General features: G+C 50.6%; 1 protein-coding gene across 3 annotated transcripts in view; it reads left to right on the forward strand.

The window, feature by feature from the left end:
• Nucleotides 1-26,231, forward strand: part of CGN (cingulin) — a 68,609-nt gene that overhangs the window by 4,998 nt on the left and 37,380 nt on the right. The window contains exons 1-8 of one of the 3 annotated variants that reach the window (XM_053278229.1): nt 9,971-9,992; nt 16,395-17,659; nt 19,617-19,717; nt 20,833-20,902; nt 22,634-22,726; nt 23,727-23,878; nt 25,277-25,418; nt 25,515-25,727. In XM_053278229.1, coding sequence (XP_053134204.1) covers nt 16,424-17,659; nt 19,617-19,717; nt 20,833-20,902; nt 22,634-22,726; nt 23,727-23,878; nt 25,277-25,418; nt 25,515-25,727 — 2,007 coding nt within the window. In that variant the 5' untranslated portion in view covers nt 9,971-9,992; nt 16,395-16,423. Of the gene's footprint in view, nt 1-9,970; nt 9,993-16,394; nt 17,660-19,616; nt 19,718-20,832; nt 20,903-22,633; nt 22,727-23,726; nt 23,879-25,276; nt 25,419-25,514; nt 25,728-26,231 lie in introns of those variants that run through there. The other 2 variants (XM_053278230.1, XM_053278228.1) reach the window with 2 other exon arrangements.

Here is a 26,231-nt window from a genome sequence, read left to right on the forward strand (position 1 = left end):
TTCAGAAAATAAAAGCATGCACATTCTTCTCGTAAACCCCTATCATAAATTGCCTTTGAAACCTCTGCTCGTACGTTGCTGTGCCACATGGGATATATGTGTCGGATAAACCTAGGTGCAAACTTCCTATGTAAACTTGCGCCGTTTTCTAGATCCTGCTCATAATCTCTTAAACTGGTTTTGGAGAACCACTTGGCAGTAAATACAGTTGTTTTGGGCATCGCAGCCAACTCTCTTCTCCGCCTCTTCCCCGGACACAACTTCTCTTCCCCCTTTCTCACATCTCACCCCCAACCTGTTAGTCTGGTTTTTGAGGATTCGAGTTTTGTTGGAAAGAAACGCTTTGAAAGTGCCAGGTATGTGACCTTCATATTCTTGGCCACCCTTAATTCCCCGTTCCCAGATTTTGCACACTGTGTGACCGCACAGCAGTGGGAATGCTTAACGCTATAATGCACAGCACAGCCAGATTTTCTGGTATGCACATCGAAAGGACAGTGCTAAAGCTTATGATGCAGATGGCCACTGGTGTGGCGTAGTGGTTTGAATAAGGAGGTACAGGTCCCGGGTGACCTTGGGCTGGTGTCTCGCTCTGCCTAAGCAACCTTGCAGGGTTGTTGTGTGAAAATAAAATAAGTGCGAGGTGAACCATATAGGCTGTCCTGAGCTCCTTGGAGGAGAAATGGGAGAGAAATGCATAAATTAGGGGAGAATAGTTTTGTTCTTGAGGAAGGACAAGATTATAACGCCTTTAATGTGGCGGTCCATCGTTTTGAGCAGATGGTTCTTCGGGATGGCGGGGAAACAGCTTGTCTAGAGTGCAAGAGTTCGAATCCCTGCCAGTGTGCTTCCTAGACTGTGCCTAGTAAATATATCTCTAGTTGCCTATATTGGGCAGCAGCGATATAGAGAGGTGCTGAAGGCATCATCTCATAGTGTGCGGGAGGAGGCACTGGTCAACAACTCCTGTATTCTACCTAGAAAATCACATGGAATGAGTTAGGCAGCACAGTCTTTCCTCTTTTTTATCTTCGGGGTGGAACCATAGTTCAGTGGTATAGTAGCTGCTTTGCTGATTTAGTCCTTGGTGGCATCTCCAAGATACGGCTGAGAGAGACGCCTGCCTGAAAACTTTGGAGAAACGGCTGCCAGTCAGTGTAGACAATACTGAACCAGATGGACCAATAACCTGTCTCGGTAGAAGGAAGCTCCCTATGTTCCAAACTATATCACTCCTTACACTAATTTTTCAATAGCGCTTTTAATACTGTTTATAAATGTTTTCTGCTTCTCGCTCTCCTCCTTGCCTTGAATTGTAGACTGTAAGTCCCTTGGGGCAGGGCACCATTCTCTCCGGCTTTGCAAAGAGCTGTGTGCTTGGGTGGCGCTCCTCAGAACACACCACCGTGGGAGGAATCTCCAAAAAGCGGCTCTGAAAACCCCAGAACTCTTAAATAAGCGGGAAAGCCCTCTTTACGTTTAACCTTCCCCTGCAAAATTAAGCCCAAATGATGAGAAAATATTTGCACACAGATTGTGGCCAGGAATGTTCTGTTTGTTTTGTAATCTAAAGACTCACCGCTGTCTGATAGCACATAGCTCTAGCCTTTTTGACGGGCTTAATAGTCACCTCCAGTTTTTGTGGGTGGCTGCAATGTTGGGTATCAAATTTCCTGGGTTCCAGCAAGGAGTCTGAAATTCTGTTTCCTGGGGCCAGCTTTTTCCCTAGCTTTCCTCATCAATTGACGAGGACTGCAATTCCAGCAGACACTTGAATTGGCAGAAAAGTAGTTGTGGAAAGCAGTAATTTAATGCTGTTTTAACGCACTCTCTGGCTTCTGGGCTTTGCTACGTGCGAGGAGTGCTGGAGGTGATACTAAAAGACCAGGAAGCGGTTTCTGCTTTTCTGTCCCAAGAGCTTGGCTTATGATTAACAACGCTCCGGGTCAGTTTTTGGTATGTTTGTTTTTTCTCTAATTTCCTTGCCTGTGGAATTAGGAACCCGAAAGGCTTGCCTAGAAAGCCTGCAGCCGTCTCAGTACTACAGAGAAAATGCTTGCTCCTAAGGTAAAAGTGTGCCGTCGAGTCGGAGACGCGGGCTGGTTTTGTAAATGTGCTTCCAGCCGGGGCTTCTGATTTCTGACTTGCTGGAGGATCACAAGTCCTGGTTTGGCAACTGGAGGGTCCTCCTTGTGGTGGTCTTGTTGCAGTTAGCCTGTGGGACTCACTGCCACAAGATGTGACAGTGGCTGCTGCTTTTGATTTATTTATTTTTATTTTATTATTTATTTGATGGGTTTAAAAGAGGTTTTTTTTTAACTCTGTGGAGAGGAGAGCAGAAGTCCGCCTGGCTAAATGGTGCTTTGACGACACACCCAGGCCTGACAACAGCTGTGTGTATTGTCTCATGCAAGTTTTTTTCTGGTTAAAATCCTTGCATCAACCCTGTAAGGTTGAGAGCAAGTGACAATAAGCTTCAGGGCTAAGGGTGAATTTGACCTTCTGGGTTTCTCCGCTCCAAGGCTAACCACGAGTATGCCATGCTGCTATAAAATGCAGATTTAAATACTGTATTTACCCAAATAGAAGACAACTCTGAATTTTAAGAAGACTACCCCCCTTTGAAAATACAGGTTATACCTCTGAATTTACCTCTGAGTACTCTGAATTTAAGATGACCCCCCAATTTCTGACATCCAAGAACTTGGGCAAAAAACTAGTCTTGGATTCAGGTAAATGCAGTATTGGAGTTGATGAAGTGGGAGGGAGGGAATTCCTCAAGTCACTTCTGGGGGAGCAGTTAAAATCCAGGCATGACTGCAGGCTTTTGGGGAGGGGCAGAGCATGTAGAAATTCTCGCAAGTCTTGTCAAACTGTCAAGGCCACTAGATGAGAGCGTCTTTAGTCTCGCTGCGTGAGCCTTGCCGAAGAAAAATTACAAAGAGAGCAATTGAGGTCAGGATCTGCTTCTGGGGAGAGCAGGAGCAAGATTTCCAGAGACCCAGAAGTCCTTCAGAGGGAAAGGAGGCTGCCAGGACTGCCAAATAAGATTAAAAGCCTCTTGGGAGGGAGAGCCGTGGTATCGAAACACACATGGGAGCCTTAAGCTTGCTTTAGCCAAGGCTGTGGGGACAAAATCATAAAGAAGGTTTTGCACCCACAACTTTCCAAAGATGTCGGCTCCTGCGACCTGTAACTGTTATGTAATTGGAGCATAATCTGTGTCCGGGGAGAGCCGGGCTTGTGGTAGCAAGCAGGAATTGTCCCCTTTGCTAAGCAGGGTCTGCCCTGGTTTTCATTTGAATGGAAATGAAAGCACTGTAAGCATCCTCATGGGATGGAGCCGCTCTGGGAAGAGCATCTAGGTTCCAAGTTCCCTCCCTGGCAGCATCTCCAAGGTAGGGCTGAGAGAGATTCCTTCCTGCAGCCTTGGAGAAGCTGCTGCCAGTCTGTGAAGACAATACTGAGCTAGATAGACCAATAGTCTGACTCAGTATATGGCAGCTTCCTATCCCCCCCCCCGCCCCGATGCAATGCCCCTTTCCTGGTGCAACACCCTAGTCATGCAGCGTTGGAGACCTGTTACATGTAGTTCTGTTTTTGAAACTCATTGGCTATTAGGTGGCGAGGTGGAACCTCCATGCGCAATAGCAGTATACCTCTGAATGGGGATCAGGAACCAGGGAGGGCTGCTGTTGTGGGGTAGAGGGGCATTGCATTGTGGGTAAAAACAATGGCACCTGCCAGTATAGCCACCGTGAAAAGCTCCAGGTGAGGCCTACTGCCAGCAGAAGCCCCGGTTGTGGTACTTGAGGCCTTGAAACGGTAAAGTGTGCTGTCAAATCGATTTCGACTCCTGGCACCCACAGAGGCCTGTGGTTTTCTTTGGTAGAATACAGGAGGGGTTGACCATTGCCTCCTCCCCGTGCAGTATGAGCTGATGCCTCTCAGCATCTTCATAGGGTAGTTGAGAATCATTGCAAGCAGTGGCAAGGAGTTACATGGGCTCTGAAGTACCACCCTTTCGCCCAGTGGTAGGAAGCATTTGTTGGCTATAGTTTTCTGGTTTCCAAGATTTCAGTCAGGGGTGTTCATATAGGGTCAGGGCAGGAGTAATGCCAAGCAGTGGTTTGCCATTAGGTAGGAACATAGGAAGCCGCCATATACGGAGTCAGACCATGTGGTCTATCTAGCTCAGTATCATCTACCCAGATTGGCAGCGGCTTCTCCAAGGTTGCAGGCAGGAGTCTCTCTCAGCCCTATCTTGGAGATGCTGCCAGGGAGGGAACTTGGGACCTTCTGCATGCAGATGCTCTTCCCAGAGTGGCTCCATCCCCTAAGGGGAATCGCTTACAGTGCTCACATGTAGTCTCCCATTCAAATGAATGCCAGGGTGGAACCTGCTTAGCAAAGAGGATAATTCATGCTTTCTACTACAAGACCAGCTCTCCCCTCTCAATGTACTGGAGGGCGAGAGAGAGAAAGCACGAGAGAGCATGAGAAGGGCACCCTGTCCCTGCATCCTGTTTAAAGCGAGTGTCGTTTTGTATGGGTACCATCCATGCTTGTCACCACAAGATCATCTGAGTTCTTATGTCATTCCGATTCCCCTTTCGCTTCCAATTTTGTGGCAAACCACAGAATTTTTGTTATTGATGGACTGCACAAGGAGCAGAACAGTCACACGCCTTTGGGATGCAGGATTAGTGGTTTAGGAGGAAAAGACAGTAGCTTAGGGTTTACCAGCTTAGGGTTCTGAGAGTTTACTGCACCGACCCAGAAAATGGGGCAAGAATCCCCCTCTTTAACATCTCAAGTTCCTAGACCTCATGAACAGTATTCCCTTGAGGAGCACTGATGCCTGTGGTTCTCAGTCTTGTTTTGTGGGGAAACCTTTTTCAAGCTTTGTGTCTGTTTTTTGTTTTAAATTCTTTCATCACGAAATCCCGAAGCCAGTGTGGTGTAGTGGTTAGAGTGCTGGACTAGGACCGGGGAGACCCGAGTTCCAATCCCCATTCAGCCATGAGACTTGCTGGGTGACTCTGGGCCAGTCTCTTCTCTCTCAGCCTAACCTACTTTACAGGGTTGTTGTGAGGAGAAACTTAAGGATGTAGTACACCGCTCTGGGCTCCTTGGAGGAAGAGTGTGATATAAAATGTAAATAAATAAATACATAAATAAATAAACCTTCAAGTTTCTAGACCTCATGGAACTCTTCTCATGTGCTTCTGAGGAACCCAGCCTTGCTCTAAGCAGCACTCTGGAACATAATTAGCATGGCGACCGATACCACCTCTGTCTGCACCTCATGAGGTTTTTAGGGGAGGGGTGTGGTGTGGATACGTGGGCCTCTTGCTGCAGTGCAGGGAACTTGTTCAACAGGTGGAGAGGTGCTCCCAGATAATCTCCTAGCAAGGACGGGCCTGTCGCTTTAATCATTATTTACCTGGTACGGCTTGGCCTTGCTCCATCCCATCCCTCTTGCTACACCTGTGGAGGCTGACAGGTGACGTTTGCCCAGGTGTGTCTGGTTTCAGGTTTCTTTGGCCTCCATGCTGAACCGCTTTGCCGAGTTCCTTTCCGAGTTCCTTTCGTATCCTGTCACACCATCAAAAGGATCCCATCCTCCGGCGTGTCTTAAAGAGACCTCCCTCTCGGGAGCCTGCCTTATAAAGCGATGGCTTGATTTGCACAAGTGTTTGTTAAGGGAGGGGAGGCCTGGGAGTGTAGGGGCATGCTACCTCTTCAAAAGGGAACACGGCACAGTCGCCATGAATATAAGTTTTTGAAGCTGCCAACTGAGTCTCGCCGCTGGGCCACCATGTAGGTGCAGAGCCCCTGCCTTAGGGGGTGGGGCTGAAGCTCAAGTGGTAGAGCATCTGCTTTGCAGGCAGGAAGTCCCAAGTTCAGTCCCTGGCAACATCTCCAGGCCGGGCTGGGAAGTGTGGCTGCCAGTCCGTGTAAACAATCCAGAGCCAGATGAACCAGTGGTCTGACTCAGTATAAGGCAGTTTCTTGTGTCTCCTTAGCAACATGCAAAAAAACCAACTTGATTTCCCCTTGAAACACTTTGTCCTGCTTGACCCAGGTTTGCGGTGCCTCTGGTATGTTACGTGTAGTTCTGTGATTCTCCTTGTTGGCTATCAGGTGGTGAAGTGGAACCTCCATGTACAATAACAGTGTGCCTCTGAAAGGGGATTGACAACCAGGGAGGGATGCTGTCTTCACACCTGGCTTGTGAGGTTCCCAGACACACCTGACTCGTGCTGCAGTCTTATATTTCAGGAGTTCTCAAATTTGGGTCCCTAGTTGTCCTTGGACCATCACTCCCCTTATCCGCAGCTTCTGACAACATCTGGGGGCCTGAGTTTGAGAATTCCTGTTATATTTATAATACATTTCTTACCCTGCCTTTGAGGCTCAGTGCCTTATTTATTTATATCTTATGTCGAACCGCTTTGGGAACTTTTGTAGAAAAGCAGTATATAAATATCTGTCTTCGTATTCACAAGGCAGCTTATGTAAACATTAAGATTTGACTGCATATAAAACAATTATGGAAGGTCCATTGCAGCAAACAGTTTAAAAAAAAAAAAAAACCCAACTCCACACACATGCTTAAAATCATGTGGAACTACATGCACTTGAGTGACAGGTTATGCTCCTCTAGATAAGTTCATCTCATTAGCCTAACGATCTTGAGAGGACAGAAATAACAAGCTGTGCAATACAGGATGGACGGGAATCCTCTGTCTCCTCTACATCCCCCAGAGAGACCTGGTTTCCTTGGCTGTGAGCTCCGGGGAATACAGATGCATTTGCTGCTGTGTGGTTTTATTTTTAAAAAATAAAAAAATAAGATTTGCAACAATTCCACAAATACAAGGCAACAAATATTTATATACTGCTCGCCACTTTAAAAAAACTTGCCTCTTTGCTCAGTTAGCAGGGGTCGCAGATGGATGAATTTACTAGAACCGATGGGTTTAAATTACCGGGCAGCAGATTTAGGCTAGACTGTATACACAGCCATGCAACAAATATTTATTTGCATTCCGAACATCACTTGTGCAGAGATTTCACTAGCCCTTACCCCACACTTCCAGGTCTATATTTTGTTCATGAGGACCAGAAGCATGGGCTTTTCTTTTCTTTTTAAGGACCTGTAACTATAACACAAACATAATGGTAATGATTTAACCTGAGATTTATTTTTTGTAAGGCTTTTACAAGCAAAATACATCCCACAGGATAAACATCAGGAAAGGATGTTTATCCGGTGGCTGGTATGTACTCTATTCTTGTGCAGTGGTTAGTGAACTAGAAGCTGGTCTTGTGGTAGCGAGCATGAATGGTCCCCTTGGCTAAGCAGGGTCTGCCCTGCTTGCATATGAATGGGAGACTCGATGTGTGAGCACTGGAAGAGATTCCCCTTAAGGGGATGGAGCTGCTCTGGGAAGAGCAGAAGGGTCCAAATTCCCTCCCTGGCAGCGTCTCCAAGATGGGGCTGAGAGAGATTCCTGCCTGCAACCTTGGAGAAGCCGCTGCCAGTCTGGGTAGACAATACTGAGCTAGATGGACCAAGGGTCTGACTCGGTATATGGCGGCTTCCTATGTACCCCCAAACCTTGAGGGGGAAACTGTGGCCCTTTTTGCACAGAAGAAAGAGTTAGGGTCAAGATTAGAGTAACCATGAACAATGCCCTTCCTCCATGGGGTCAGCTTTGGAGGACATCCCTACCCATTTTCATTCCCCCGACATCGATAAAATGTTATCATGTTTTTTGGGTTGTGTGTTTTTTTTTTGCAAACTTACAAGCTTTCAAAACCCCATTGCACATTTGGCCGTTGCAGGCCCGATGGTCAGGAGTCGGACCATGAAAGCGTGAGGACACACTGCAAGCCTAAGGTCTGGCCAAGCTATTGCCTCTCTCTTATCTCTCGGGGTGCAGAGCAGACCTTGTCACAAATCACGAGGAGCATCCGTCCCTGCGGATGGTGCCGGCCACTCCAGCCGGCTCATGGCATTCCCTCCGTCCTCCGTTTTCTTGGCCCGGGGACAGAACGCCAGCCTCTTCAAGACATCCGATCTGCCCCTTCTCCTGCCCAGTTGATACTGCGCTGGCATCTGCCCAGTGATTGCTGGATAAAAAATGTGGGGTGGTTTTGTCCTCTGTTTGGATTGCAAACTGTGTTGTTCTGGAAGATAAGGAAATAAGAGCCACATTTACAGAAAAGCAAGCTTCTTTTCTCCTTTGATTCCCCTCGCCAACTCACCCACCCTTCAAGTCTCTGCTGCAGTTGCTTTTGTTATGTTCTGGAAAACCAAAGTTCAGTGTGCTTATTTCGAAGCTGAAAAGTGCACATGTGAGTCAAAGGGGTGCTCAGTTCTTGTTCGCGCTGCACTCGAAGCGAACAAACGTTTATACCTTGTGTCATTATACGAATACGACAAATATTTATATCCTGCATATCAACCAAAGTTCCCAAAGCGGTTTACATAGCTATAAATAAATAGAATGGCTCCCTGCCCCGAAAGGGCTCACAATCTCAAAAAGAAAAATAAGACAGACACCAGCAACAGCCGCTGGAGGGATGCTGTGCTGGGGGTGGAGAGGGCCAGTTGTCCTCCCCTCTGCTAAATAAAGAGGTTGTCTTTGGTAGAATACAGGAGGGATTTTCCATTGCCTCCTCCCGTGCCGTATGAGATGATGCCTTTCAGCATAATGTTTTTCATGCTAGAGGAGGCATTTGAACTTGAGTCTTTTGGTTCTGATCAAATAGCCTCTTTCCACTGGACTTCTGGGACGGGAGCTATTTTGCATGACTGAAGTTTCGGGCTGTTTTTCAAGATCCAAGAAGCAAGCTTTAAAGTTACACAAGGCCCTTCCTCAGGCGAGGGAACTGGCACTCCAGCCAACAACAGAAGGTGGCCTTTTCAGCTTTACAGACGTAACATTGCCATTATAAAATGAGCCAGGGCATGAAATGTCTTGCCTACAGCTTCCCTTCTCAGAAACCATGCCTGAAGAGAGATTCTGTGCAGTGTTCCCTCTAAGGTGTGTGCATGGTTTTTAATGTCACAGTTAATTTTAGATCCCACTCACGCGGAATCAAGAAGGCCCCACTCTGAATGCACGTGTACCCACACTGCCTTGATAAGGCTGCCCAGAACAAAACTCATTCTGCACCGAGATGAGAAAAATTAGAGAGAATACTGGTTCAGTGTAGCTTGAAAGCTTGCTTCCAACCACTTTGGAGCACTAGTTCAAGAAATGAGTATTGGATTTTGGGTTTTGGATCTGTGTCCCCTCTAATAGGAATTCCCAGATTTGACTACAAATCCCATAATCCCCAGCCAAAGGCCATTGCAGCTGCGGATACTGGGAGTTGTAGTCAACAGGATCTGGGAATCCCTGTTAGAGGGGATCCCTTACTTGGATCTTGGGTTTTTGTGTGAGTGTGGAAATAAAGCCCACAAGCAGGAGATGAAGGAAACTGCCACCCCTAGCAATTGCTATTCAGCAGTACACTGCCTCTGAACATGGAAGTCCCAAATAGCTTTTGTGGCCAATAGGTTTTATAGACTCCTCCCCCATGAATTTGCCTAATCCGTTTGTTAAAGTCGCCTGTGCTTGTGGCCACTAATTTTGTGGCCGAGGATGCCACGCGACACAATAATACGTGGCGCGAACGTGGGAAGCTGCTGTTTGCTGAGTCCGACCCTTGTTGCATCTAGCTCAGTACTGCCTACACTGACTGGCAGCGGCTCTCCAAGGTTCCAAGCGGGGATCTTTCTTAGCCCTACCTGGAGAGGCTGCCAGGGATTGAACTTGGGGGGCCTTCTGCATGTAAAGCAGATGCTCTGCTGCTGAGCGAGGGGTGAAGAAACACTTTCTTTTGTCTGTTACAAATCAGTTTCACGGGATCATGACCGAGTTCGAACACGAGAGAGAGAGAGAGCCTCCACCGCTTCTGCTTCTCCTCTTGGGGTAGGTGCTCTAACCCCCTGATCCTTTCGTCTGCCCCCCTTTTTTCCAGCACTGTGGGAGGTCAGAGAGCAGTACTTATTCACTGCGAATGGGATATTCTGTGCAATGAGCAATACCTCCTTTTATTTTTGGAGTCGTAGCATCTTCCCGAGAGGTTAGCTCCTCCTCCTCGGACAATAACTACTTGCAAAGACCCTGGTCTCAAGCGCTTTCTCAGTATTTTTTTTTTTTAAACCCCACCGTCCTTCCTGCTGTGGGATTCGAGATCAGCGTGCCGCCTCCACTCCCCCCCACCCCAATTCCAGCTGACTGCCAGCGTGTGAATGAGTTTTGCCTCTGTCTAATTGTGGCTCCTTCCCTCCCTTCTCTGCTGCTCCTGGTCCGGCTCTTGTCCCACCCGCTTCCGATGCCCTCCGCTTCGGCCCGTGGATCTCGAGGTACGAGGCGATCCTTTTTCCCCTCTCTTTTCTCGTTTCTGCATGCCAGCCCTTGGAAGCAGGGCTCCGGGAGGCCGGCCGGCAGGCAGATAAGCATGTCAGCTGGCCGTTGGCTCAAGGACATCTTGCTTCCAGCGCTGGGAGCCCTGCCTGTTCCTTTGCAAAGGCTGCGGCAGGCTCGGCTCTCCTCCCCCTCCTCCCCCCCCCCAGCCGCCGCCACGGAGCTGGTGCCACGATGCAGCCCGGCCGGCTGGCCATCCCTGCTGCAGCCATGTGCACCCTCACACTCTGTGCCTGACATGTCAGGAGCGGACACCCACTCCGATGCGAGCGGTGCTTCGGACCGGCGGCGTTGAGGTGCCGGCTGCCGTCCGAGCTTAGTTTTACTTCTTGCAAGCTTTTTAGTTCCCCTTCAATAAAGATTTCTCTCCCCCGCCCCTCCCCACACACACCAGTGCTTTATTTCCCTCCATGCACACGGCGCACACACACACGCACACACACACCCGCTCCAGTCGCAGTGAGTATGCACCATTTTGCCAGCGGGCCGCCAAAAGGGGGTTAGGCCGGGGTCACCGGCTCTCTGAGAGTTGGCAGCCGGGGCTCTTGGACAGCCTCTGGAGGGTCTCCGTCTGCAACCCGGTAGCGCTGCGTCGGGCACGCGCGCCCCCTTCCTCGCTGTCCCACTTTGGAAATTGCCCCTTGTCCGTCTTCTGCTGACACCGTGCAATTCCTGATTGGCGTTCCTTTCCGTCCCCAGCGGCGCGGCCCTCATTAATTCCGAGGAGCCGGTTCCGGATGGGGCTGCGCGGTGTGTGGGATCTTGTCTTTCGCTCTCTTGCCGGGGAAACAACCCCCTCCTCGTGCCCTCGAAATGCAAATTCATCTGCTGGCAGGGTTTTCGTGAAATTGTTTTTTTCAAAAAGCCCCAACACTAGCCGTTTCGTGGAGCTGAGCAGAAGGGAACCTGCGGCAGGTCGTCGGTCGGTGTGATCGGTAGACCAGGAAGTTATCCCAGGGAGGTGGGGGGGCGGGTGGATGGGAGGCCGACATTGGGGAGATTTATAAATCTCTGAATGGTAAGGGAGAGTGGACATTTCATGTATTTATTTAACACACTTCTGCGCCGCCCAAAACTCACGTCTCTGGGTGGATAGAGGGAGACTTTTTGAAAGACCGCCTCTCCATAGAAGAGCCCGCGCAGTGTAGTGGTTCAAGTGTGGGAATAGGACCAGAGAGACCCGAGTTCAAATCCCTGTTCAGCCATGAAACTCACTGGGTGACTCTGGGCCAGTCCCTTCTCTCTCAGCCTAACCTACCTCAGAGGGTTGTGGGGAGGATAAACCATCACCATAAACACTGATCTGGGCTCTTTAGAGGAAGGTGAAGTGTGCCATCGAGTCGATTTCGCCTCCTGGCGCCCACAGAGCCCTGTGGTTTTCTTTGATAGAATACAGGAGGTGTCTACCATTGCCTCCTCCCACACAGTTTGAGCTGATGCATTTCAGCATCTTCCTAAATTGCTGCTGCCTGATACAGTACCAGCGGGGATTCGAACCAGCAACCTTCTGCTTGTTAGTCAAGCGTTTCCCCGATGCATCACTTAAGGTGGTATCTTTTTACATTCTTACATTACATTTTATATCCCACTCTTCCTCCAAGGAGCCCAGAGTGGTGTACTCCATACTTAAGTTTCTCCTCACAACAACCCTGTGAAGTAGGTTCGGCTGAGAGAGAAGTGACTGGCCCAGAGTTACCCAGCAAGTATCATGACTAAATGGGGATTTGAACTCAGGTCTCCCTGGTCCTAAATATTTATTTGTACACATACAAATCAATTCTGGAAATTAGGACCATCCAATGAAACTGATCGGCAGGTTTCAGTCAAAGCGAAAAGGAATTACTTTTTCATCCCATGCAGAACTGATTTCTGGCATTTGCCATTGTGATATGCAGTGATGGTCCCTGTCTTAGATGTCTTTTAAAAACCAGGCAAGTTATTGGAGAAGGGTGAGCTTTTCAGGAGAGTGGAGTGGAGTCTTCCGGTTCAGAATCGGCACACCTCTGAGGATCAGATGCTGCAGAGAAAGGGGAAAGACTCTTGCCTTTATCATGCCTTTCTTGCAAGCTTCTTCGAGGCATCTGGCTCGGCACTTTTGGGAACAGGATAAGAGACTAGGTGGGCCTTTGTTCTGGTCCAGCAGGGCAAATTCTTCTGTTCTTACGACTTGTGGTTGACCAAATATCAGATGGGTGCGAGGGATACAGAAGAGGATTAGTTCACCACAGTTTGCCACGTGTACACCTGTGTCATCCAAGAGGAGCACTGTGAAGTGAAAAGGGGAGGAGATTCATCCACGTCTTGGTGTGTGTTCCTGTGATTTTAGACTGCACATATAAATATCTGCTCCCCTATGGCGAGTAGAAATTAACTCCAGCCGAGCAGGCAAAGAATTACTTGTTAATTGGGCATGAGTGGATTCCGTGTGTGTGTGTGTGTGTGGATTCCGTGTGTGTGGATTCCGTGTGTGTGAAGTTTGTTTTTAATTTTTTTAAATTGTATTACATTTTTTATATCCCGCTCTTCCTCCAAGGAGCCCAGAGTACTACATACTTGAGTTTCTCTTTCACAACAACCCTGTGAAGTAGGTGAGGCTGAGAGAGAAGTGACTGGCCCAGAGTCACCCAGCTAGTTTCATGGCTGAGTGGGGATTTGAACTCGGGTCTCCCCGGTCCTAGTCCAGCACTCTAACCACTGCACCACGCTAGTGTACCACAAACCACCTGTACTGTTATGCATGGGCAGCATGCTACCGAAAAGACTCTTGTGGACTAGTAGCTTAGCTGATAGAGAGGCACTGGTCCTGCTTTCGTGCTTTTTGGTGCCTGGCAGGCGTGCTGGGCATGGCTGCTGCTGCATGTGGAATGCAAATGGGCCTTCATCACTCTGTGATTACTCATCCGAGTGGGTGGAGTTGTTGCCACAGCCGAAAGAGACCTGGGTTGACCCCCTCTGACAATCCAAAGTGTGTAGACAAGACTTCCCCCTATCATGGATTCCTGACCTGCCGGGCTCCTCACTTGTAGTTTGGTGCCCACTTCGTGCTTCCTGTATCCTCGTCTGCATCGAAGTTGGCTGGTTTGAAAAAAAGTGAGTCCTGTCGTGAGGGCTGCTGGGCTTGGGTGCACGCTCTTGCTGCGCCGAGGTTCAGTAGCAGCTTTGGGTCTCTGTCAGCGGTCCTCATTTTTCCCAGCCCCGTAGCCAGAAACCATGTTAAGGAACTAAGGGATAATTGCAGAACAGACATACAGGTAGCCCCCAAAGTCTAAAATTAGTTAATTTTATTCCCAGTGAGCAATTGGATAGAATCTTGCCTCCACATGTGCGGATCTCCCCCTAAGTCAAAGGGACTAGAAACTTTTTTTTATTTTTAAAGCAAGCTGGACGTTCCAGAAAAAGCTTCTTATAATCCTGAGCGGCGGGGGGTGGGGGGGGTGGAGTGGAGACAGCCTATCGCCCAGAGCTCTCCCATTCAACTTCGGCTTCCTAAATCCAGCCAGTGGGGCGAACCAGTCCAGGGTCTCCCTTAGCACTAGCCATTGTGGAATCTGCACGTCCAGAACCCTGCTGGATGAGGCCGACGGTCCTTCGCACTGTTTGCAGTCCAGCATGCCATTTGCCGCAGTGCTTGCAGGAAGCCCGCAGGCAGGCTATAAAGCCCACAGCCTTCCCCCTGTTGCCTGTTCCCAGCACCTGGTGTTCTGAGGTAGACTGCCTCTGTATATGGAGGCTCCACTTAGGGGTGTTTTTTTTTTTAAAATTTATTTACCATATTTTAATATGTAAATCTCTAGTTATCGCTGACATAGGAAGTGGCCATATACTGAGTCAGACCCTTGGTCCATCCAGCTCAGCATTGTCCACACTGACTGGCAGCAGCTCTCCGAGGTTTCAGACTCAGGAGCCTCTCCCAGCCCTACCTGGAGATGCTGCCAGGGATTGAACCTGAGGCCTTCTGCAGGCAAAGCCGGGGCGATGACATCCTACGGTATTGTGTGTTTTCTCACTTCCTGGCCATCCGCTCTGATTTCCCTGCCATGGTTCCCGTCCCGTTTTTCCAGACTGGGGACGTGTCCGCTCCTAAGCGGGGGGGTGTGTGTGTGCTTCTGGCCGAAAGCGTTGGCCTCTCTGCCCCGCATGCCATTCGGCGTGATAAAAAGCCTTGTTTGCATGTTTTCCGCCAAGGAGTTGCCGGCTGGGTCTGGGTGTGTCACAGAGGTTAAAGTGCAGCTTTGCTGCTGCTGGCTAAAAGTAGAAATAAGCCCTGTGCTAAATCAGCATTCCAGAGTGGGGTTTTGTTTTTTTGTTTTTAAATGAAAGGAGGAGCCAGCGTTGAGGTGGGCTGTTCTCTAGCTTGGCTCAGTTCAATCACCTCTTGGAATCGTTCTGTTTCCCCCGTCTCTGTATTTGTAGCGCCCTGCGAAAATGTGGCGCTGCCTTCTGAGTCCGGCTCTGGGTCCTCTGTATTGCCAACTCAGACTGGCAGCAACTCTCCAGGGCCTAGGACACAGAGGGGACGGGTTGCCCAACCCTACCTGGAAGTGCTGTCAGGGATTGAACCTGGAGCCTTCTGCATGCAAACCAAGTGTTCTTAGCGGTAGCCCCGGCTTCATCTTCAGTAAAGTGGTGCTGGGGTCGTTGTTGACTCCTGGCGCCCACAGAGCCCTGCGGTTGTCTTTGGTAGAATGCAGGAGGGGTTGACCATGGCCTCCTCCCTCCCAGTATGAGATGATGCCTTTCAGCACCTTCCTATATCGCTGTTGCCCAATATAGGTGTTTCTCATAGTCTGGGAAACATCCCAGCGGGGATTCGAACCAGTAACCTCTTGCTCCCTAGGCAAGTTACTTCCCTGCTGCGTCATTAGGTGAGCTTTATTTATTTATTTAGTACATTTGTATACTGTCCTATCCCTAAAGGTCCCTGGGCAGTTCACAGTACGCTGGGATTGGGATGTGCGAGCCGTTTGCTTGGCGTCTCCATTTCGGGGACCCTATTCAGGACCGGCTGTCCCTCTGGGTGCTGACCCAACTCTTCGAAGAACCTTGAGAGCTGGAGGCCTGGATGCGTTCAGGCGGAAGAAAGCCCCACGGTGTTGAGAGGGTCTTGCTCCCTGGGCAAGTGTGTGTAGGGCCACAGCCGTAGCCGAGCGCAGGGGGCCGAGTCGGGAAAATTCCAGGTTCCAAGCGGAACGGCCGCACCCATATCACCGCTTCTGTGCCTCCCCTGCCTGTACAAGGAGGGTTTGGTTGACCCGCCTTACAGGGATGTCGCAATGATAACCGGAACGATGTACGTGAGGCATTTTGGATGCTTGTGAGCGCCTTGGAGGACGGGCAGGGTATGGATGGAAAAAATAATACACTGGATTTTTTCAACTTTTATTTTATTGGTTGTTGAGTTAATCATATAGGAGTTGTCTTGATGGGTTGGACCAGCGGTCCAGCTAGTCCAGCATCCGGCTTCTAGCCAGCCAGATGCCCCCGGCCGGCCGAAGCGCTTGCAAATTGGGCCCAAAGGTGAGGGCCTTCCCCTGCCGCCAGCCCTTGCAGGCACCCTGCTTTTGAACCTTCACTCTCCATTTTAGACCCCCCCCGGACCAAAACGCCACCCACAGATTGTTGCGGTCCTCTTTACAAGACGACCTGCAAGGCGAGTCAATAAAGCTCGCATCATACCAGCGGGGGAAGCACTCGTGGGGTTCCCCTTCCTCCCTTTCTGGCCTCTGAGCCGGTTTCCCCACAAGCCCATCACTCGTGCCAGCCTCTGCCCCTTTAATCTGGCGAGAAAGAGAAGCGTCCTTGTTGCATGGCGTCATTTGGTGTGGCTCACGGCTGCCTGCCTGCCTCTTCCGTCTACATGCTCAGGTGTGCTACATGCTCAGGTGTTTGTTTTCCCCGTTGCAGGGTCCCTGAAGAACCCGAGTCCGCGGAGAATGGACCACCACATGAACGGCGCCATGGCCGACAAGCACAGCCCCATCGACTACGGGGTCCAGATCCGCTTCATCAACGACTTGAAGGAGCCCAGCAAGTCCCAAAAGATCCGCCCCAAGGTGGCCAAGCCGGGCTCCTATGGGGTCGCGGTGCGGGTCCAAGGGATCGACGGGCAGCCCTTTGTGGTCCTCAATAGTGGAGAGAAGGGCGGGGACTCCTTTGGGGTGCAGATCAAGGGGGAGAGCAAGTATGGGGCGCCTGCCAGGAGCCAGCCGCCGGAGGGTCCCTTCCCGGGGTCCCCTGGGGCAGCGTCGTCGTCCAAGGACGCCTCGGGATCCATCAGCTCGGATTCGGATCTGCCGGAGAACCCCTATGCAGGGAAACTCTCTCGGTACAGCTCCCAATACAGCACCTCGGACGAGGAGCAAGGCCCGCGGCGGGTGCCCAAATCGGACAGCTTGGACGCGGCCCGCACGTACCGCAGCAACGGCTCCTCACCTCCCCAGACCGGCTACAGGACGCTGCCCCACAAAAAGTCCTCTGGGGAGCAGCTGCGGCGGACTCAGTCTCACAGCTCCCTGCTCGATCCCGAACCGGACGCGCCCCAAGAACCCGGCCCGCCACGAACCCGGCCCGGCAACCCTTCCCAGTTGCCGCCCTCAGGGGGCGCCGTGAGGAGCAACAGCATGATGAACCTCCTGGGCCGCAGACTGCCGAGCCCCCGAGAGGAAGTGGGCAGCGTCTCCGGGTTGAAGCCGGTCGCCAAGGCCCCATCGCTGGACACGGGCGCTCCCCGGCTGCTGCCCGCAGCCAACGCGGGCGGTGGCGGCAACGTTGATACCAAGCCCTTGTCTTCGGTGGATGCCCTGATCAACAAGTTTGATGGGAAGGCCCAGCAGAGAGGCCGGGCCGCGCGGAGGAGCCGGGTCTTGCCGGAGGACCGGAAGCGCTCGCAAAGCCTCGACGGAAGGGTGGTCTGCTGTGATACTGCCGACTCGCGGGAGCTGGGTGTCGGCGAGCGCCAAGGAAGCCTCCCAGAAGGGATGGGGCCCTCGGTGGCGAAGCAGCCCGGCTCGGCCAACCCCTCGGGGACGAGAAGCGTCCACAGAGCCGCCGGGCAGCAACTGAAGGAGAACGGAGTGGACAAGCCGAAGCTGACCCGGGATTGGGTCGACAGGAGCCTGGAGGAGCCTGTCGCGGGAAATCAGCCGAGGAGAGTCCAGTCGGATCTGCAGGTAACGCTCCGGGGCTGGCTCCTGGATTGGGGCAGGGGGAGGGGTTGCCGGTCTCTCCTCCCTGCCACCCAGGATGCTCTTGGCCCAGAGTGGGGGCGCTGGGGAGGAGAGGGCTGCTTGGGCTTGCCTTTTATCGGTAACGGGCCACGGCTGACAGATGACAAGGCAGCACTGAATTGTACCCAGCTGGACCTCAAGATGTCGGATGGGATAACTTAGTCAAGGGCGTACCTGCTGAAATTTAGTGTGTTTCCCTTATCGTGGGAATCCAACTCGAGTGTCGCTCGAAGAAAAATGTTTTAAAACAGGGCTTGGCCATTCCAGGTGCTAGGGAGCCGTGGTGCCTAGAAATTTAACCGTAGCACCTTGACTAGGATAGGGCCTGGAGGTGGGGCTGACAAGGTGCCCCCTTGCCCCGCTGCTCCACTGCCCCCATGTCTCCTGGGAAAGAAAGCACGGTGGCCCTCTTCAGCACGTGAAGCGCTTGCTTCATGCCAGAAAGGAAGCATCCGGCCAGTTCAAAGGAAGCACTTCGTTCTCCAAAGGGAGGGGAGCTGGTCTGGTGGTCGCCAGCATGACTTGTCCCCTTAGCTAAGCAGGGTCTGCCCTGGTTGCATATGAATGGGAGACTCCATGTGTCAGCACTGGAAGAGATTCCCCTCAGGGGATGAAGCCGCTCTGGGAAGAGCATCTAGGTCCCTAGTCCCCTCCCTGGCAGCATCTCCAAGAGAGGGCTGAGAGAGAGTCCTGCCTGCAACCTTGGAGAAGCCGCTGCCAGTCTGTGAAAGCAATACTGAGCTAGATGGACCAATGGTCTGACTCTGTATATGGCAGCTTCCTATGTCAATGGGCTAGAGAAAGTGGGGGCCTCTGTGCTTCCCATCCCAGCGTGTGCCTGAGCCCCTGGCCTCTGCAGCAGTGAAGTTGGGGAGCGTGGCAGCAGTGGGGGGAGAAATGCCAGCCGTGTTGAGAAGGGAAGGAAAATGTGACAGCAGTGGACTGTCTCTGGGCCCCTGCCCAGCTTACTACACCTTGCTTGCCAGTTAAATCTGGGTTCCCATGTTTGAATGTTTAACGGGAAACTGCCACAAGTCATAGGTGGACACTCTAAATTCCCTCCCTCCGTGTGTGACCGTGGAAGGAGTGCACGATTATAGCTCTAGAGCTGCATCTGAATTTGGCCGTTGGCTCAGAGGTGCTGGCATGAGGTTGGGGTATCCGGCATTTTTCTTCGCAACTGACATACACAAGTACATTTGTGTTTGCCATCAGGTTGCCATCTGAGATAGCAGGGATTTCCAGACGTTGTTGACTACAACTCCCACAGTCTCCAAACAAAGGCTACTGCAGCTGGGGATGCTGGGAGTTGTAGTCAACGACATCTGGAAATCTCTGTTAGAGGGAACATTGCTACCACCATACCACCACTACAATCAATCCACAAAATTAAGATGTCCAAGCAATGGTTCCTCTAATTCTTTTCCATCTCTGTGTGGAATGAATTTTGTTCTGGGCGGCAGTATCAAGGCAAATCTAAAATGAACTGAGTGGACAGCCAAATGGCAAGAAGGCAGATTTTGGCTAGACGTTAGGAAGGATTTCCAAACTAAGAGCTGTTGGATGGTGAGGCAGCCTGCATCATGCTGTGGTGGGCTCTCCTTCGCTAGAGGTTTTCTGTTGGAATTTGGATGGCTGTCCATCAAGGATGCTGTAAGGGCTAGATGACCTCTCAGGTGCCTTCCAGCTCTGAAATTCCATTCTATTATTCTGCTGTGGAAGTGCCCCTTGCTTCTGCATCATGGCTGCTCCCCTGCCTTTGAAGCACTGGCTTTACAGGAGGTTTCCAAGCTAGCTGCGCGATTTCCCACCTCTCTGCTCACTCGGCGGTTCCTGGCACACCATGCAGAGACGCTGGCCTCCTCCCAGCGATGGCTGACCTTGACTTGTTTTCTTCCAGCTGAAGTCTACCCCAGATCTTCTGAAGGACCAGCAGGAGGTATCTCAGCCGGGGAGCAGCGAGTATGCAAAGGAGGTGATCTACAATATCTTGAAGGATGGGTGAGTGCTGAAGTGCTGAGAGGAAAAGGGACATGGTGTTCCTCACCTGTAAAATGGGAGCATCAGTTCACTGGCCATATCTCTGTGCAGCTCCTCTGGCCAGCTGGTTTTGGAGATTGCAGTTGAACCTTGGCTCCATGCGATGCTTGCATCCTGACCACACGTGAGTCGGGAAAACTGCAGGTTTCCACTGCTTCTAAGTGCAGTGAAAGGCAGTGTAGGTTGTTTTGTGATGCCTGAATCGAATGCTCAGATTGGAATAATTCTGCTCGCCTTTGGAGTGGAAGACCAACTAAGATGGGTTGTGACAACCGAACGGAGCGATCTGGGCTGCTTCGAACCCGCTTCCTTGGAATAAAACAGAGACCTGAATCCCGGGGTTGAAATGGGTTGCGGATCTCAGTTTTATTTCAAGGAAGCTGGTTAGAATTAAGCCAATATTGGCTTAATTCTAACCAGCTTCCTTGAAATAAAACTGAGATCAACAACCCTGGATGACACAGGTAACCCTGGTTTGTTTTTCACTGCAGTCAGAAGTGCAATTATTCAGAGGTTTGCAGGAGAACAGGGGAATGTGCTCTCAGAGATGTTGTGTGGATTCAAGACGTAGCGGTGCTTCCACATGATATCTGAGCAACCTCCTATGTTTAAAAAATCTACATGCAAAATCTGTAGCAACGCTAGTGTAGATGTGTACTTGTATGTGATAGTCTGTGGCGTGCAATGGCTACTTGGTTCATTTTGCATTGGGCTCCACCTCCAAAGCCCCTATTTTGTGCCTGGCTCTGATTGGTCAACTCTGGGGAATCTAGTAAAGAAACACCCAAAAGCTCAAGTAGATCTCACAAGCCAGAAGTCTGCCTGCCCGAAGCCTAGAACGCACTGGGAGCTGTGCATTCCAAGGAAATCTCTGTCGGGATAAGCAGTCTGACATTACTGGTCTTCTCTGAGCCTTAAAGACCATCGGGAAACTACTGCTTTAAGCCATAGAGGAGTTCAAGGTCTCTTAAGGCGGGTTAGATGCACTGAAATAACCATTTAGTTAAGCACTAGGTGGGTATCTTCTAAACTGAGAAGTTGATCCCCTCTTTTTATCTCCCCCTCGCCTTCTTCAGAAGCACGGACAGCGAAGCCTTGGTGAAGAGAAAAACGAACCTGGTCTTTGAGAAAATGCAAGCGCTTGTGGTAGGTCTCTAATAAAATCCACTGTGCCCTGGGCTATCCCAGATCTACGAAGCCTGAATAACTGTGCCCATCATGAGATTTGCACACGTTTTGGGCCGATGCCTCCTAGTTCTGGGCAACCCTGAACCTGCTTCTGCCTTGGCTTAGTGTCCACATCCCAGCATTTCTCTTTGGGACGTTGAGGACTAGGAACTTGCAGCGAGGTTCTCTAGGCCTGAGATGGCTACCAGGCTCTGTGTTTGGGGGATATGGCTTCATTCGTCCAGATTTTCACTGGCTAGGCAAGGGAGAGTTAGGCAAGGGAGAGTAGCCCTCCCAGCCTAAATAAGACCCATCCCTTCAGAGACCGGGTTCCACCTCTCCTCTGAGCTTGTAAAACACCTAGAAACCGTTCCCAGATGCAGACTGTATCCAGTGTGGTGTAGTGGTTAGAGTGCTGGACTAGGACCGGGGAGACCCGAGTTCAAATCCCCATTCAGCCATGAGACTTGCTGGGTGACTCTGGGTCAGTCTATCTGAGCTAGATAGACCAAGGGTTTGACTCAGTATATGGCAGCTTCTTGTGTTCTATTTCTAAGCCCCAAATCCTTGATCTCAGTGTGAAACCCAGCCTGTGTGTCTGACATATTTTCCCCCGCTGTTAACTCCGAGGGCCATATGAGTGCTTCTTAAAAAACAGACTCGGGTGCTTTCTTCTCTTTTTCGCACCCCAGCACGTCTTTAAAAAGAGCTTTTCCTGCCAGCTTTGGCGCATAGACCTCTCCTCCCCTCTCTTTCCCCTGCCCCACGCCACGTTTTGAGAAGGAGATGACAGGCCTCTCTATCGAAATTGGCATCGCTGCTTTGGGGCTCAACAGAACTGCGAGACGAAGGGATGTGGTTTGCCCCTGGCGCGAGAGTGTTGCTTACCCGAGCTGAAATTTCAGAGATCGGGAAGAGCTTGTGAGGGTCATGCTGCTTCCCCCTCCAAACGAATGCAAGCCAAGCTAAAAATCAGAGCATGTTGAAGAGCATTTAGGAAGACCTGAGGACATGTTGGCGCTGAAAGAGGGGAGAGCTGGAGGTTAGGAAAACGGACATGGGAAAGCGGTCTTTTTTCTAAGTCAAGCCATTGGTTCATCTAGCTCAGTAACAGTCAGCACGGACCGGCAGCAGCTCCTCGGCTTTTTCAGCCCTACTGGAAATGCCTGGGGTTGAAATTGGGGTCCTTTGCATGCAAAATAGGTGCTCTGCGACTGAGCTGTGGATGCTCCTGATAAATATAGAAAGGTGCCTTCTACTGAGTCAGTCCATTGGTCCATCTAGCGTAGTATTGTCTGCACTGACTGGCAGCAGCTCTTGGTTTCAGAAAGGGGGGCAGTTCCCCCCCCTTTTTTTGCCCTACTTGGAGATGCTGCCACAGATTGAACCTGGGGCCCTCAGCATGTAATGAGGGTGCCCTCCCTGTGCTCTCACTCACAGGTGTGCAGGAACTCAATCTTGGAGATGCTGCCAGGGAGGGAACTTGGAACCTAGATCCTCTTCCCAGAGCGACTCCATCCCTTAAGGGGAATATCTTCCAGTGCTCACACTTCTAGTCTCCCATTCATACGCAACCAGGGCAGACCCTGCTTAGCTAACGGGACAAGTCCTGCTTGCTACCACAAGACCAGCTCTCCTCCCGATCGCAGGACTGGCCGTAGGCCCTGCCGTATCCCCATCTGATGTACTTTCTTCTCATTTTGGAAAAAGGCTGTCCCGTCCGCGGAGTCGAGGGCGTCCGTCCCCCAGGAGCTGAAGCAGAAGGTTGAAGAGCTGCAGCGGAAGCTGGATGAGGAGTCAAAGGTGACTTTAAAAACAAAAATTGCTATAAGCCACTAAGCATATAGGATAGAAAGGAATATAAATGACCCCTCTCCCATCTAGAAATGGTGTGCATTCCATGCTTTCTTGCTCAGCGTGTGTGTGTGTGTGTGTGTGTGAAAGAGAGAGAGAGAGAGAGAGAGGGAGAGGGAGATGTGTACATTTTTGCAGTAGTCCTTTTGTACCAGCATTAAACCTTTACACTGGCATTCTATACCCAGGCTGAACAGAACTAGGGATCATTCTTCCTTTTAACAGGGATTCCCAGGCGTTGTTGACTACAATTCCCATAATCCCCAGCCAAGGGCCACTGCAGCTGGGGATGCTGGGAGTTGTAGTGAACAACATATGGGAATCCCTGTTGGAGGGAAACAATGCCCAGGATGCACTGAAGTGAAGTGCATTGAAGTGTGGAGCGGGAGGCATTTTATTTATTTATTTTATTTTAAATAGTTACAGCCTGCCCCTCCAGCACACTGCTGCTTGGGCCGGCTTACAACGTTAAGAAGATATATAAGATATAAAATAATTTATATAGAATTTTATATATAGAATTTTATGTATAATTTATATATACTTTTAATGTATATATAATTTTAATTTATAATTTTATATATATAGAATTTTATATAAGATATAAAAGAATTTTAAAAAGAAAAGACCCAGCTAAAACCACATTTAGGTTAAAAATTCTAGAAGTTTAAAATTAAAAGTTAGAAGAAGCATAAAGAACTTTAAAAAAAAAAAAAAAACCCTACCAGTTATAAGCAAAAATGAGAGACCCATGTTCTTGGACCCTTAAGACCCCTGGCTTTTCCTGCAAGGTGCAGCAAAGGGATAGAGAGGAAGAGGCTTCTGGGTAATCCAGAACTGCCACAAAACCTGCAGGCTTGCCGGCTTCTGGCACTCGGTGTGCCAAGACTCTCGATTCCCCTGCCTGTTCTTATTCTTCTTTTTTCTTTCTTTTTTTTTTAAACCACAGCTCCGTCAGAGGCTGGAAATGACGCAGGACTACCGCCGAAACAGCGCCCCTCGCAACCTAGAGATCCGCCTGGAGGAATCTGAAGAGGAATGCCGCAAGCTCCAAGAGGCCTTTGAGAAGAAGAGCCAGGAGCTGCAGAGGGCTTGGCAAGAGTAAGTCCTCCCGCCACCAGCAGGGGGCACCCTCGTAATTTTCACCCCCGGAAGGGGTGGGGCTCTGGAACTGGGCGGCTCTGTCTCTGCCTCGGAAGCAGTTCTGAGCACCAAGTAGCTGCTGAGTTCTTGTCTAAATGAAGACGGCTCCACGGAGCCATGAGTTCTTTAGTCCAGCGCCGGAAGTTCTGAGTCTAGAGAGCTGGACTCTGCTCCGGGACAACCAACAAGTGCCAGCTCTGCCACAGACTCACTGTGTGACCTTCTCCATGTCACTTTCTGTCTGCTTGATCACCCCAGCCAGCCCGCCCAGACTAATAAAGTTGACGACGCCTTGTTGGCCTTTCCCTGCATTTTCTTCCCCTTCCACTCTTCTGTAAGGTAAAGGTAAAGTTGCTCCGTCGAGTCAGTGTCGACACCAGGCGCCCACAGAGCCCTGTGGTTTTTCTTTGGTAGAATACAGGAGGGGTTTACCCTTGCCTCCTCCTGCGCAGTCTGAGATGAGGCCTTTCGGCATCTTCCTATATTGCTGCTGCCAGATAGAGGTGTTTCCCATACTCTGGGAAACATACCAGCGGGGATTCGAACCGGCAACCTCTTGCTCCCTAAGCAAGTTACTTCCCCACTGTTCCATTAGGTGGCAATCAGAGGCACCTTTTAAAAGTGGTGATTCTCTTTATTTATCAGAAGGAGAGCAACTGGCCCTCTCCATCCTCAGCACAGCATCCCTCCAGTGGCTGCCACTGGTGTATATACCTTATGTTTCTTTTTTAGATTGTGAGCCCTTTGGGGAAAGGAAGCCATCTTACTAATTCATTATTTTTTTTCTCTATGCTTTGGGAACTTTTGTTGAAAAGTAGTGTGTGTGGATCATGTATCGGGTATATGTGTATAGTGTGTGTCGAGTATCGTGTGTGTGTGTGTGTGTGTGTGTGTATATATATATATATATATATATATATATATATATATATATATATATATATAGTATCGCGTGTGTGTATAAAAATGTGTATTGTGTGTGTGTGTATAAAAATGTGTATTGTGTGTGTGAGTACCCAGAATGTTGGGGGCAATATGCTAAATAATTGTAAACCGCTTAGAGAGCTCCGGCTATAGAGTGGTATATAAATGTAAGTGCTATTGCTATTGCTATATATAGTGTATACGTGTGTGTGTAGCGTGTATCGTGTGTGTATGTATATATGTATAGCATGTATCTCACACACATATAGTGTAGTGTGTGTGTGTGTGTGTGTGTGTGTATTCATCGTATTGGTATTACTCTTTTGGGTTGCGGGGATAAGCGATTGTATTCAGCTGGGTCGTGAGAAAAGGAATGTGACGAATCGCTGTTGGAGACAGTCAAACCAGTCTCTTCCCCTCTCGATCCTTCAGGCTGAGGGAAGTGAAGATGGTCAAGGAGCAGGCGGAAGCCAAGCTGACCGACCTGGAAGAGCAGCTGATGGAGATGCAGGAGGAGCTTGACCGCTTCCGGGAGCCCATGGGAGGCGCTCCGGATAGGGACGCGTTACTCAAAGTAGGTGGCTGCCCGGGACCTTTGCACACAGGTTGAAAGTGTCCGTGCGGGGCAGGGAGAAGAGGTTGACTTCCCTTTGCCTTCTCGCTTCCCCAGGAGCTGCTGGACACCAGGGAGATGCTGGAGGAGATCCTGACCGCCAAGCAGAAGCAGGAAGAGCAGCTGCGCCTGCGGGAGAGGGAGCTGACGGCCCTGAAAGGGGCCCTGAAGGAAGAGGTGGCCAGCCATGACAAAGAGCTGGACCGGGTCCGGCAGCAGTACCAGCAGGACATGGAGCAGATGAGGCGCAACATGGAGGACGTGTCGCAGGTGGGCGGGGCCGTTTTGGGTTCTGGGACCCTACGCCGGGCCTAGTGCAAAGCTCCCTAGGCCAGCTGTAGAAATGGGCCCCGGGGTTTGCTAGAGATGTGCCGAAACCTGTTTGGAAGCCCTTTTTACGGGCCTCCAAACAGGTTCGAACACCCAGCGGTTTGGAGGTGGGCTAAGGGTGGCGGAGGGTGCACTTACCCCTCCCTCCACTTTCCCCCCGCCGGCACTCTGTTAGTTAGTAGACCTCCCTGCTGCCCTGTTTCTTCTCTGGCCAGAAGTGCCGGGTGCGCGTGTGCACGCACGTTGCACGCACACCCAACGTGCACGTGAACGGGCACAACGTGCATGCAGATGTGCCCAGCATGTGCACATACGCCTGGCACTTCTGGCCAAAGAGGGAACAGGTCTGCTGCGGCCGACCCGACGGAGTACTAAGGGAGCACCGGCGGGGGGAAAGCGGAGGGAGGGGTAAGTGCACCCTCCCCAACCTTAAAGTTAGCCCCT

Source organism: Hemicordylus capensis, chromosome 14 (genome assembly GCF_027244095.1).
Source record: "Hemicordylus capensis ecotype Gifberg chromosome 14, rHemCap1.1.pri, whole genome shotgun sequence".
In the NCBI taxonomy this organism is placed as follows: domain Eukaryota; kingdom Metazoa; phylum Chordata; class Lepidosauria; order Squamata; family Cordylidae; genus Hemicordylus; species Hemicordylus capensis.